This window comes from Rhododendron vialii, chromosome 2a (genome assembly GCF_030253575.1).
Source record: "Rhododendron vialii isolate Sample 1 chromosome 2a, ASM3025357v1".
Taxonomy (NCBI): Eukaryota; Viridiplantae; Streptophyta; class Magnoliopsida; order Ericales; family Ericaceae; genus Rhododendron; species Rhododendron vialii.
In genome coordinates, this window is record NC_080558.1 from 10050331 (window position 1) to 10064717 (window position 14387).

Consider the following 14387-nt stretch of genomic DNA (forward strand, 5'->3'; position numbering starts at 1 on the left):
ACGAATACTTCTAATCAAACGATAAGTACGTAAATAAAGATAACCTACTTTATACTTGGGTTGGAAGACAAAGAGATCCTACTTATACTTACGGAAGTGAGTAGAGGTATTCTACCTTACTTCTTGGCGGTAGGTCGGCTACAGAAAGTACGTCGGTGGTCCGGCGGAGTAACTTCCTACGGTGGTCTCCGGTAGCTTCGAAAGAGAAAGGTTTCTCTCGAAACTTCTACTTGACTATTACTACTACTACTTTCGGATCGAGAGGGTGGTTGAGTGGTGGTCTAGCGGCGGCCTAGGTCGAGTTTCTTGAAGAACTCAAGAACTACTCAAAAACAAAGTAAGAACTAAAGAAAGAACAAAGAAAGAACACAATTTTTCTAGAGAGAGAAGTTGCTAGGTGAAGGTGTGAGTTGAATGGCATGGGATGGCTTGCTATTTATAGGCAAAACTCTTGGGCTCTCCCTCCCTCTCATGGCCGGCCCCCCCTCTCTCTCTCTACCTCAAATTTTGACACATGGCATGCACTTATGGAAGATCAAAGGCTAAACCCTAGGTTTGCATGGCTAGGTTAGGCTAAATGGTAGGCTTGCATGGCTAGATTGTACCAAGGATTGATCTTTGGGAGATTTGTTTGGAAAGAATGAGACAATGGTACAAGATTTGGTCAAAAAAACAAATATGGAAGTACAAATGGAGAGTTAAGTTTGGTTAGGGAAAAGATTCTCCAAGGATGGAGAAAGATCAAGGAAGGATCATGGAAGTACAATCAAATCTCTCCCTCTCTCTCTCCTATCTCTCTCTCTCGGCCTCTCTCCTCTCTCTCTCGGCAATCTCTCTCTCTCTCTCTCTCTCTCTCTCTCTCTCTCCCTTGTACACTACACATACACACACACACACACACACACACACACACACACATATATATATATATATATATAAATGAAGAAAGAATAAGAAAGGTACAAAGTACAAGATTTACAAAATCAAGTAAGAATCTTAATTGAACACATGTTTCCAATAAATAAATAAACTAGTGTACTAATGTACTCTAGGAAGATCAACTCCCCAATAAAATAATTCAATTGGATACAAAACCCCAATACAAAATAATAAAAAGGTACTTAGGAGAATATTAGGCTTAAAGGCTACATTAATAAAATATGGGTTCTTCATCACATGGGCAATAAGGAAAAAAATGACTAGTTAAAAGAATAACTCTTTTACCCAATGGATAATAAATACCCTAATTTTTATTATCCAATGGACAATAATAACTAGGAAACTTTTATAGTAAAATAATCAAGGAGTACTTTTAAGCATGTGACAAAAGCCCTATATTAAATATAGGTGTGGTACCAAGTACCCCAATTAAATAAAAAGACTAGGATTCTCCCTATTAAAATAATAATAAAGTACAAGTCAAATCAACTTTATTGGAAGGTTCTCTAGTCACATCGGTACTTTATTTGGTCAAAAGTCTCTATTATCCAATGGTCACTAACTTCTCTAACGGTTATTACCCAATGGATAATAGTTTCCCTTGCGGTTAATAACCATTGGACAAAAGAGTACAAGTACCTTTTATTAAAATAAAATTTTGAAAAGACTACATGTACTTTTTATAATAAAAAGTTTATTATCCAATGGACAAAAATTACCCTTGTGGTTATTAACCAATGGATAATGGAGGGGTGGGAGAATCCCCAATAAACAAGGAATAAATGTACTTTGCACAAGTTTTTATAAACCACTAAAATACTATATCTTGTACTTTACCAAAATATTTAAATAGGAAGCCTATTGTCCAATGAATAAAGATTTTTCTAACCATTATGGACCAATGGGTAAAGGCAAAAGGTTCAAAAGGTCCAACTAGTAACTAGGTAAGTTGGTTGCTCGGTTCCTCCAAGCAGTCGGTTGGAAATTAACTAAATTGGTCACGTTGGATTTCTAGTCGAGAGCAAAATTTTAACTACGACGAAAATTAACAAGTAATCATATAGCAACTCAAGAGAAAATAAGTAATTCAAATAAAATTCAAATATTTAACGAAATTTTTATTGACTAAAATTCAAGGTCGTTACAATCTATCCCCCTTAAAACAATTTCGTCCCCGAAATTGGCGCGCGACTACAGATTAGACTAGTTCGCTAGACCGGTCTCGAAATCATCGGCTATCCCCCTTAAAAATTGGAGTAGGCCACCATCAATCGAATTAAGCCTCATTACTTGCTTAACGAGATGGGGTTGAAGTTGCTTCTGCCGTTGAACAGCTTGCCTCGTCGTACGCCTTTGGTAAGGTCTCCACCGTAAATACCAACGCTAAATACAGAACTTCTACCAAATCGTCATGCGAACTAGCATTCCACAAGCATTCCTAATACATCTTTGTTGAACCCTCATGCTCCTCGATATTAAATCTATTTCCAAAAGTAGGAAACAATGGGTCCATCCTTTATAATCGTAAGGCATAAGCTCTTCATTGGACATCAGTAAGCAAGCCCTACGATACTCTTCAGTATTTGCAAAGGCATTGAAAGAACCTTTGCAGTCTCGGGAAAATAAAACATTGGCAGCGTCGACTTCTAGCGGCTGCTTCCAATCCAGTATTGCTTTGACCTCGATTCCATCCTTGGATACCACGTGCCCCAAGAACTTAACCACTTCTAGCCAGAACTTGTCTTGGCATAAAGTTAGCTATCTCAGAGTACTCGTAGTACCATCCGAAAGTGTCCTTCGTGCTTCTCCTGATAAGTCATCGAGCCTTGGCAATGGATACCGGTTCTTGATGGTGACTTGATTTAGCTCCCTATATAGTCGAAGTGTTCCTCCTCCTTCTTCTCGAACGATGTCGGTGCTTCCCATGGTAACGTACTCGGCTTGATAGGCCCTTAATCCAATAGCTCTTGCAATTGGGTCTTGATCTCCCTTAGTTCCGCAGGGGCCTTTTGGTATGGCGCCATAGAAATTGGTGCCGTTCCTGGCTGAAGTTCTATAGAGAAGTCTATTTCTCCTTAAGGCGATAAGCCAGGAAGTTCTTCAGGGAAAACATCGGCATACTCGTACACGATGGGTGGAAATCCCACTTCCATTCTATTGGCTTCCTCCAATTGAAGACTAGCGAGCCATCCAAATAGTTGGTTCTTCCATCTGATACCAAGTTGTGGATTCTGCTACCTCGATCTTTTCGTCGCTGAACTCGCTATCCGTCTATCCCCCTTAAAAGGAATCGAGTCCCTTCTAGGGTATAAGCTGTCACCATTCTTCTGATGGCAGTCTACGATCGCTTGACGTGCAGATCGCCGGTTCATCCTCAGGATTACTTCGAAATCCGCCATATCGATCACTAGAGGGTCGCAAGCTAGGCGCAGGTCGGCTACTCCTAATTTTGCTCTCTCAACACACTAGACTAATAGCTATGCTCCCTTCAACTGGTTCATGGCCAAAGCCACACGATCTCCGTCCTGGGTAACTCCGAAGGTGCTGAGGATCATCTTGACCTCATTCAGCCACATCTCGTCTACGATAGGATTGGTGTCTCCATGAAAGGTCGGAGGTCGACGTTTGCAGAACTCGTTCATCGCTCGGGTTTGGGTCATGGATCCATCGTCGTGGTTTTGGTTTTGGCGGTTGGCGTTCAAGGCAGCTATGAACGCTTGCATGACTGGGTTAGGTCGGGGTTTGCGTGAAAGGATTCTCCATTATCGTATCCTAATCCGCGGCACGTATTAACGATCTACGAGGGAAAATCGAAAAACAATTTTTCTTTTTGCAAATGGTCTATCTTTCAAAAGTCAAAAGCAGCTTAACAAATAGTATGCAACGGTACTCTTTAAAAATAAAGCTGATTTTTCATAGGTAAAAACATCATACAACATAAACAAAATTCTCCATAGATAAGCAGAAAGATACAATCAAAAGCATAGAGTTCTACTATAAAACAAATAGATTAGAACAGGATTTCCTACTACAAGCTAAGACGGTCCTAATCCTTATCATCCTATATCCCGAAGGATTACAACGATTACTAGTTTTATTCTATGCACGCCTAAGCAATCTACTTGGCCTTTACTGATCTTCTAGGGCCTCGTCCTCCTCGAGATTCTCTTCACCTAACAGATTTTCCTTCTCGGTCACCTCATTGGCGTCCTTATCACCATCGACTTCTTCCTCTTCAACCTCAAAGTTCTCCATCGGGGGTAAGACACCGAAATACTCATGGTAAGCAAACATGATCGGAAACATTTCTGAAAACCAGGGGTCCTTTTCAACGGGAATAGTGGTATTCTGCTGCACTCTTTGGAAATCTCTCTTTTCCTTAAGTACTGCGGCAATAAAGGCAGGATCCTCCAACTTTTGGGCTGTCAAGATTTCTATGGTATTTCTGGGTTGATAGGCTTCGGCTAAAAGATCAACCAGACGTTTCATCTACAAGAAAAAGTGTCAACCTCAATTAGGAAAATTTTAGGACAAGGTTTTGCTAATACTAAGAAAACTTTCGAGTTTCTAAGTTCCACAATCAACTCTTGTCTTAGGTCATCATCCAATTGTTCGGGAATTCCCAGCTCAGCGGTACTGCCAATTTCCGCGCCTTGCTTCAATCCGAAGATTATTTTGACAGAATTCCACCCAATTTGGGACGGTAAACTTAAACTCAATTTACGTTTGTGCAATGGTCAAACTATCTCGTGGTTCTACCCATTCTACCCATGGCCGAGGTTTTGAACCTAAAGCTTTGATACCAAGTTGTAACGCCCCGAATTTTGGGTACGTTAAGAAGACAATTTTATTGATAAAATCTGTAACGCCCTGAATTTTGGGTACGTTAAAAGACCATTTTATTCATAAAATCAAATGGAGTCTGGCTCGTTATTACAACAAAACTCCTACAAGAGTTCAATATTTACAAAAATGAAGGGGGTTCTACGGTTCCTAACTACAGCTCCTCCTTCTTCTCCATCCTAGCCAGCTCCTCAGCTCCAAAAGCCTCCACGGTGATCTGTTTACCCTGATCATCTACAAAGTCTGACACATTATGCCAGCGTCGCCACCGATATAATATGTCAGGGTCACCAAAAAGGCAACACCGTGAGCTACAAAGCTCAGCAGAGTAATCCCATACCCGCTAACCCATAACTTATAAACAAAACTATAATACAACATCAATTTCCACATGATAAGTATATACACAGTTTAATCAATGACACATCCAAATTCATTAATCATCTATCGTTGGTGTCCAAGAGTTTCGTATTTCTCCTACGCGACTCGTCGTAGACCGTGTCAACATTTTTACTTACAAAACAATCTTTCAAAATCATTTGTTTACACACCCAATCTTTTAAAATCATTTGCATTGGCTCCGTACCGCGGATAACCAAGCTACACACCCAACCTTTTTTAAATCATTTGCATTGGCTCCGTACCGCGGATAACCAAGCTACACACCCAACCTTGGTTCCGCCGCGCCGGGTTCCCAAGTATCCTCACAATGGTTCCGCCGCGCCGGGTTCCCATTGGCACACAAAAATATTTGCATTGGCTCCGTACCGCGGATAACCAAGCTACACACCCAACCTTGGTTCCGCCGCGTCGGGTTCCCGAGTATCCTCACAATGGTTCCGCCGCGCCGGGTTCCCATTGGCACACAACCTCACAATGGTTCCGTTTTTCCCGGATCCCATTGGAACACACACAAAACACACACCACACAATGGGCTACCACGTCCGGCCACATCGCGGTTTCCAAAACATTTCAACCTTTTCAAATGTTTCTTTTACGCACGCACACAACTAACATAATGCCACCCAAAACAGGTCATTATGTTGTTTCAAAATATTTCCTTCCTCGGAAAACATTTCTTTTAATTAACCACACCCTAGGTGTCATGTTTTTACTTTCTCGGTTCTCGTGTCTCATTTACATTCAAAGACTCCGCGGTAGGACATGAATCTTTCTAACAAGATCATTCAATTCTATATTACTTTAACACGCTCAATCACTACTTATAGCATAACGCCACATATACGGACGCCTTTGGAGTGTATCACTTATGCTTTATTCAAAGCACAACGCCACATGTACGGACGTCTTTGGAGTGAAATCACTTATGCTTTATCACATACCACAAGTAATACAAGCAATCATATACGCATACTCATAACTATCTTAAAGATCAAAATACGAATACTTCTAATCAAACGATAAGTACGTAAATAAAGATAACCTACTTTATACTTGGGTTGGAAGACAAAGAGATCCTACTTATACTTACGGAAGTGAGTAGAGGTATTCTACCTTACTTCTTGGCGGTAGGTCGGCTACGGAAAGTACGTCGGTGGTCCGGCGGAGTAACTTCCTACGGTGGTCTCCGGTAGCTTCGAAAGAGAAAGGTTTCTCTCGAAACTTCTACTTGACTATTACTACTACTACTTTCGGATCGAGAGGGTGGTTGAGTGGCGGTCTAGCGGCGGCCTAGGTCGAGTTTCTTGAAGAACTCAAGAACTACTCAAAAACAAAGTAAGAACTAAAGAAAGAACAAAGAAAGAACACAATTTTTCTAGAGAGAGAAGTTGCTAGGTGAAGGTGTGAGTTGAATGGCATGGGATGGCTTGCTATTTATAGGCAAAACTCTTGGGCTCTCCCTCCCTCTCATGGCCGGCCCCCCCTCTCTCTCTCTACCTCAAATTTTGACACATGGCATGCACTTATGGAAGATCAAAGGCTAAACCCTAGGTTTGCATGGCTAGGTTAGGCTAAATGGTAGGCTTGCATGGCTAGATTGTACCAAGGATTGATCTTTGGGAGATTTGTTTGGAAAGAAGGAGACAATGGTACAAGATTTGGTCAAAAAAAGAAATATGGAAGTACAAATGGAGAGTTAAGTTTGGTTAGGGAAAAGATTCTCCAAGGATGGAGAAAGATCAAGGAAGGATCATGGAAGTACAATCAAATCTCTCCCTCTCTCTCTCCTATCTCTCTCTCTCGGCCTCTCTCCTCTCTCTCTCGGCAATCTCTCTCTCTCTCTCTCTCTCTCTCTCTCTCTCTCTCTCCCTCTCTCTCTCTCCCTCTCTCTCTCTCTCTCTCCCTTGTACACTACACACACACACACACACACACACACACACACACACACATATATATATAAATGAAGAAAGAATAAGAAAGGTACAAAGTACAAGATTTACAAAATCAAGTAAGAATCTTAATTAAACACATGTTTCCAATAAATAAATAAACTAGTGTACTAATGTACTCTAGGAAGATCAACTCCCCAATAAATTAATTCAATTGGGTACAAAATCCCAATACAAAATAATAAAAAGGTACTTAGGAGAATATTAGGCTTAAAGGCTACATTGATAAAATATGGGTACTTTATCACATGGGCAATAAGGAAAAAAATGACTAGTTAAAAGAATAACTCTTTTACCCAATGGATAATAAATACCCTAACTTTTATTATCCAATGGACAATAATAACTAGGGAACTTTTATAGTAAAATAATCAAGGAGTACTTTTAAGCATGTGACAAAAGCCCTATATTAAATATAGGTGTGGTACCAAGTACCCCAATTAAATAAAAAGACTAGGATTCTCCCTATTAAAATAATAATAAAGTACAAGTCAAATCAACTTTATTGGAAGGTTCCCTAGTCACATCGGTACTTTATTTGGTCAAAAGTCTCTATTATCCAATGGTCACTAACTTCTCTAACGGTTATTACCCAATGGATAATAGTTTCCCTTGCGGTTAATAACCATTGGACAAAAGAGTACAAGTACCTTTTATTAAAATAAAATTTTGAAAAGACTACATGTACTTTCTATAATAAAAAGTTTATTATCCAATGGACAAAAATTACCCTTGTGGTTATTAACCAATGGATAATGGAGGGGTGGGAGAATCCCCAATAAACAAGGAATAAATGTACTTTGCACAAGTTTTTATAAACCACTAAAATACTATATCTTGTACTTTACCAAAATATTTAAATAGGAAGCCTATTGTCCAATGAATAAAGATTTTCCTAACCATTATGGACCAATGGGTAAAGGCAAAAGGTTCAAAAGGTCCAACTAGTAACTAGGTAAGTTGGTTGCTCGGTTCCTCCAAGCAGTCGGTTGGAAATTAACTAAATTGGTCACGTTGGATTTCTAGTCGAGAGCAAAATTTTAACTACGACGAAAATTAACAAGTAATCATATAGCAACTCAAGAGAAAATAAGTAATTCAAATAAAATTCAAATATTTAACGAAATTTTTATTGACCAAAATTCAGGGTCGTTACAAAAGTTCCTTGATCTAATTGTCTCCTCCAACCTCTCCAACAAAAGCTTTGAGATTCTCCTCGGAAGATCCACCTTCCTTCCCAGCTTCTCGAGCCAAATCCTTCCATTTCTTAGCATTTCTCCTCATTTCTTCCCCTCGCTCCTGACGTGGCCTCATGACCATCTCTATACACCTCTTAACCTCATCACTCCTAACAATTCCTTCTTCATCTGCCCTGACTCTCACACCAATCTTCCACACATCCGCCATCATCTTCGCATTCGTCGTTTGATCCGACAAGTGAGGAAACGCCACGACTGGAATCCCATAAGCCAAGCTCTCTAAGGTAGAGCTCCACCCACAGTGCGTCACGAAACATCCCAAGGAAGGGTGTGACAGGATTTCCAATTGGGAACACCAAGGCACTATCTTCCCTTGTTGTTCTAGTTCTTCCATGCAACTTAGCCTATCTTCTTGGTTTTCTTCTTCTCCGTTTTCTTGAGCTCGTATCACCCATAAAAATGGCTGATGGGTTTCCAACAAACCACGGGCAATCTCTTCCATTTGTGGTTTTTGAAGAATCACAAAGCTTCCAAACGACACGTAAACCACTGACGATTTGGGTTTCCCGTTTAGCCATTCGGTATAGTCGGTTGTTTTCTGAAAGAGGTCACATACCAATGAATTGTCTAAGGGATTGCCCAAGAAAGCTGATGGAATTAAGGGTCCAATTGCAATACAGTTATACTTCTCTATGACTTTCAAGGCCTCGGGCTCTAATGCATCGAATGTGTTAACAAGGATTTGAACCTTTGAATCATTTAGTTCCTCTATCAGCTCTTCGATTAATGCGAATGAGCTATGGTAGGCGCCGTTTGAGGTTGAAGGAAATAACAAAGAGGGTAGGTCACCAGCATGGAGCAGTGGCAACCCAGGTAATTCTATAGACCATGAAGGGTCTTTGTAATTTTCCATTATGACATCCTTATAACCATTGAAATAATAGTGGTAGATATCCAATACCATAGCTGGCTGAATCCATAGAACGGACGAGCACACGTGACAATCACGTGCCACCTTTGCTGCCCAAGGGAGGAGGAAATTGTAGATCAAGCACGTAACTGGACAACCTTCTTCAATGCTAGTCGCGATGATCTCTCTTAGCCTTCGGGAGCTGCAACTTCTAGTTTCGGAAAAGAAGTGATTCCTATCGAATCCGGGTTTAAACCCCTCATCGTAGCCATCAGAATAGGTGGCGAACTTGAAGCCATCAGGAATTTGAAAGTCGTTTCTTGAAATTCGACGTTGAGCATGCACGCTGATAACAAAGGTGACTTGCACATCCATCCGAATGAGACGCTTGGCGAGTTGAAGACAGGGGTTGAGGTGGCCTTGCGTGGGAAGAGTCACGATTATGAAGTGGGGCTTTGCCATCACCGACGGCGGAGCGTGGGGTTGTTTTGAGTAGTTTTCCTACTCGATCTAGTAGTATTGAAGGAAATGAAAGTGGGCATAGTTTGTCTTTGTGGGTATAGGTTTGTATATAAGGACAAGGATTTTGACACTATGACGTTTGAAGTGACGAATTGGAAGAAAAAATAGTCTTGTTTCATTATGTTTGTCGTTGTCACCACAAGAAAAATTCAATTGAGTGACGAATGAAAATCGTCACAAATTGTATATTTTTCATCACAAATAATATAGGTGACGAAAAAAAATTTGTCGACTAAAGGTTGTCGAGGATTCCTACCTAGTGACGAAATCTATTTTTCTCACCTATAGTGCCTTTTGATGACGAAATTTTTTGTCATCAATTATTCCTTTTAGCAACGAAAAAATTCGTCACCAATGTGACACATCGGTGACCAAACTTTTCGTTGCAAAAAATGTTTTCATATGGGAAAAAAATTCATTCTTTCTTGCTCCTGCTGGGTTTTGAACCCGAGTTCATTGAGTTTTTTGCGCAAGTTCCAACCAACTGCACCACACACACTTTTCAGTAAACATTTGAAATATCTAATATATAACACATATGTTTAACATGAAAATATATTTCGAATGTAATTTTGAACCTTTAAACATTAAAATTAGCAAATTTGATAAACATGAAAGTTTTAGGCAATTGAGTTATTGTTCAAACCTAATTTGAATTATCTCAATCGGAGTTTTTAGTAAAGAGTTACGTCCGAAATACATTTAGTGACAAAGCACAATTCATAAATTTCGTCACGAAAGGTGCCCATTTGACGACGAAATATACTTTTCGTCGCTGAAAGCGTTAAAATGATGACGAAAAATAATTTCGTCACCAAAGTTAAGCATTTGGTGACGAAATATATTTTTTGTCACCAAATGATTAATTATCTTTGGCGACGAAAAATAATTTCGTCACATTTTTTAAGCTTTCGACAACAAAAAATGTATTTCGTCACCAAATGGGTACCTTTGGTGACGAAAATATTTTTTTCGTCGCTAAACAAGTATAATTGATGATGAAATTATTTCGTCACGGAAGTTATCAAAATAGTGACGAATTTATTTTTTCGTCGCCAAATATACTCATTTAGTGACGAAATTAAATTCCGTCGCCACTTTTTCATCACCAATTTTAATTTTTCTAGTAGTGTGTGTTCAAGTGGGCATTTCGTGTGTGTGTGAAGTTTGAGGAATTGTACAACATCCAAGTATTTATGAAATTGACTCCTAATTTGAGTAGCTCAAGGTTAGATTGGTTTGGGTTGGAAACATAGTTGACTAGAGTTCTATATTTGGGGTCAGGTCGCAAGAAGGTAGTTTATTGTGAATCCTATAGATTTAGTGTGGATAACTTTCCTTTGACCAAACTAAGGAGGTGATAACTCAAGATGCGCGCGTAAGCTGGTCCAGACACTCTCGACCATCGAAAACCCTCCCTCATAATTGAGTACTATTGTTTATGCACAGCAAGACTTGCCAAAATGACAATATGTGGATAGCTTGTACAAGGATATACTTTCGACACTACACGTTCTCGTAAATTAATTGTATGAATACTGTTAAAAAAAATGAAAAGGAGAAGGTATAAGCACGTTTAGCCCTACGAACTAACTACTAAGTGATTATTTAATAAACCAGCATTTAGAGTTTCTCGTTCAATGTTTGGGTTTAAATCTCTGGAGTGAAACAAGTTATGTGTTTGTCCTCAATGTGCATGTTTCACCATTTTCTTTAGTAAAAAGGAAAAAGAGCTTGGTCTCGTGTAACTTTTATGTGGTGTGCCAATCACTTTTTCTGTGTGAAGAAAAGAGTAATGATGTATTATTGCGTGTGGGTGTTCTTCCTTTGAAATTGTTTGTTGAGCCTAGTTGTCTCGTAGATTCTCACAATCAATGAAGTGTCTCGGGTTTAGACTATGTACTTTATTTCTGATGTAAAATGATCTCTTCTATCGATTGACAAAAAAGAAAGGAGTAATCGTATTAACTATTAGTTCAAAAAAGTAACTCGCAAATAAGTTAAGCATACTCTTTTTTTTGAACGGCGAAGCAATTTATTTGGGAAAAGAGCGAAAGTTTCCAACCAAAAGTTGGAAACACAGTAAAGGGACGAAACCCTATACAACACCTAAGGGCCAAAAGTGCCCATATAAAGCAAATAAACACAAAACCAAAAGGCCAAAAGTCAAGATACAGCAATGTAAGCCCAACCCAAAAGAAACTCAAAACCTAATCCTAGAAGCCGCCACCGCTCGCCTCAGATAGAGCCACCACTGCCGCCGGAAAAACACCACTGACAACCACCATGCCTCCACATGCCACCCACGAGAGAGAAGCCCGAAACCAGAGCAAGCCCAATTTGTCGCAGAAGCTACACCAAGTCGTTAGGCTAGAACCGGGCTGCCCAACGACGGCCACGGCGGGAGCCAATGCCAACCGGTCCACCGAACTCGAAGGGACCCTAGCCGTTAAACGAAATCAGAGGAACCAACAATACCTCCAACCGGGAACGACAGGCCAACTAAAAGACGAGAGAACGAAGCAATACCGGCAAGGCAAGTTAAGCATACTCTTGATCTCATTACCAATCTAAAAGCTTTCTTTCCTGACTAGAAAAATGGAATGGAGGATCAAGCTACTTCAACCAAAATTAATCAACGATCGATATTCGAAACTGCATGTATTTCATTTACGGGCTTCCATGGATGATTTTTCAAAGACAGAAATTTCTCACTTTTTAAATCAAATTCCAGAAAGAATAAATTTATTTCGCTTATCAAGTTTCATTTTGAACAGCTTTTTCTATCGAACTTGTAGAACTTGTAAAAAGTGGTAGGAGGATAAGAGTAGAAAAAACATACACCCATTTGGGCTGAACGAACCACCATGTGGGTTTTGGCCCATCACACCACTTGGTATGGGCCCACGAAACATCTCGTCTTATAACCATTTTTTTTTGGCGATGCAGGGTGTATGTCCTAAACCAATTTGCGCGTTACGAAAAAATATGGGGGCTTCTTGTTCATTCGAATGAAGTTATGTAGAAGAGGCAACATGTGTATGGGTTAGGCGTGGAGTTACTCTTCTTACCAAAAAATGATTCTAATGTAATTCAAGTGTTCAACCCCGACTTACCAAAAAAAAAGTGTTCAACCACGATGATCGAGGTGTAACTAATGCTATAAAAATTTAAAAATTAATTCAACGCGTCCACATAAACCTATGCATTTGAAAATTGGACAATTAAGAACATTTCAACAGACATATATTACATTCGACGTACATGAGTCTCACACGATGCATACCGAATGCAAACATCAAGTAATTGTAAACACATCTGTATATGAACGTATATATCTCGATCAATTTCTACCATCAAACTCGATACCCTCCATTCTCTCTTAACCTACCCTAACGTTTCCGAAAACTGTTCCAATTTTTTGTGTGAAGAACCACCCTCCACAACAGCACCCTTTCCCAACCCTTTCCACTCCAAACACTTCCTCCTTGTTAGAATAAATGCATGTACAAAATAATATCGCGATCAAATCGTGGTTTTGAGATTGTGATTTGATTGTAATTAGGATGATTTTATTCCATAGTTAATCAGTATGATTTTCTTTTCATAGTTAGGCTCTCTCCTCTTGTATATATAGAGGTCTCATTGTATGGTTTCAATAATCGAATTCAATATTTCTTCTCTCATATTTAATAGAGTACTGCTATGAGTACCGACTGGCCGTGCCGGGCCGTCTCCGGCCACCGGACAGTCGATCCGAGCCGTCCAAAAATTCTAAAAACAAAAACCGAGGGGCCGTAAATGAGAATCAACGGCATTTGAGGTGTGTAGGGTGCTTAATCCGAGTACACCTTTTTCGTGTATATACACGAACAAATGGTGCTCAGATCAAGCACCCTACACACCTCGGATGCCGTTGATTCCCGCGCCCGGCCCCTCGAATTTTTTTTTAAAATTTTTTGGACGGCTCGGATCGGCCGTCCGGTGGCCGGAGACGGCCTGGCGCGGCCAGTCGGTACGATTTCTCTCCCCAGCCGTCGGTACCTATATCATTTCTGTATTTAATATGATATCAGAGCTATAAGATCTAGGCATTGTGGATTTTCGCTCCTAGCGGGCGGCCTAAGCCTCACTGCCGTCCGTCGGGCACTTAGTTACTTTGTCAATCTCCTCCATGCGCGCTCGTGGCTTTTCGATTCATGGCTTCTTCGTTTCTTTTCTTTCAAACTCAAGTTGGTAGACCTACTTGAGTTTGGTTTGGCGTGGCGTGGCGACTCCTGGTTTCTTTTTGCTTGGATATTCCTAGTTTCTCTTGGCTTTTTCAATTCAAGTTGGTAGACCTACTTGAGTTTGATGGGGAATGTTAGAATAAATGCATATAAAAAATAATATCGCGATCAAATGGTGATCTTGAGATTGTGATTTGATTGTAATTAGGATGATTTTATTCCATAGTTAATCAGTATGATTTTCTTTCCATAATTAGGCTCATTTCTCTTGTATAAATAGAGGCCTCATTGTATAGTTTCAATAGTCAAATTCAATATTTCTTCTCTCATACTTAAAACTCCTAATCCCCTCCCCTCTCACTCCTCCCCCATCACCACCTCCAAACACCT

General features: G+C 40.0%; 2 protein-coding genes across 2 annotated transcripts; both read right to left on the minus strand.

The window, feature by feature from the left end:
• Window positions 1-2337: 2337 nt before the first annotated feature.
• Window positions 2338-2865, minus strand: LOC131317110 (uncharacterized). Its single transcript, XM_058346684.1, has 2 exons — window positions 2721-2865; window positions 2338-2666 (listed from the first exon to the last, which is right to left on the minus strand). The coding sequence occupies exons 1-2, from the start codon at window positions 2863-2865 to the stop codon at window positions 2338-2340; spliced, it is 474 nt and encodes a 157-aa protein (XP_058202667.1).
• A 5442-nt stretch (window positions 2866-8307) lies between these two features.
• Window positions 8308-9750, minus strand: LOC131317111 (crocetin glucosyltransferase, chloroplastic-like). The gene has a single exon (XM_058346685.1). The coding sequence runs from the start codon at window positions 9706-9708 to the stop codon at window positions 8308-8310; it is 1401 nt and encodes a 466-aa protein (XP_058202668.1). The 5' UTR covers window positions 9709-9750.
• Window positions 9751-14387: the final 4637 nt, after the last annotated feature.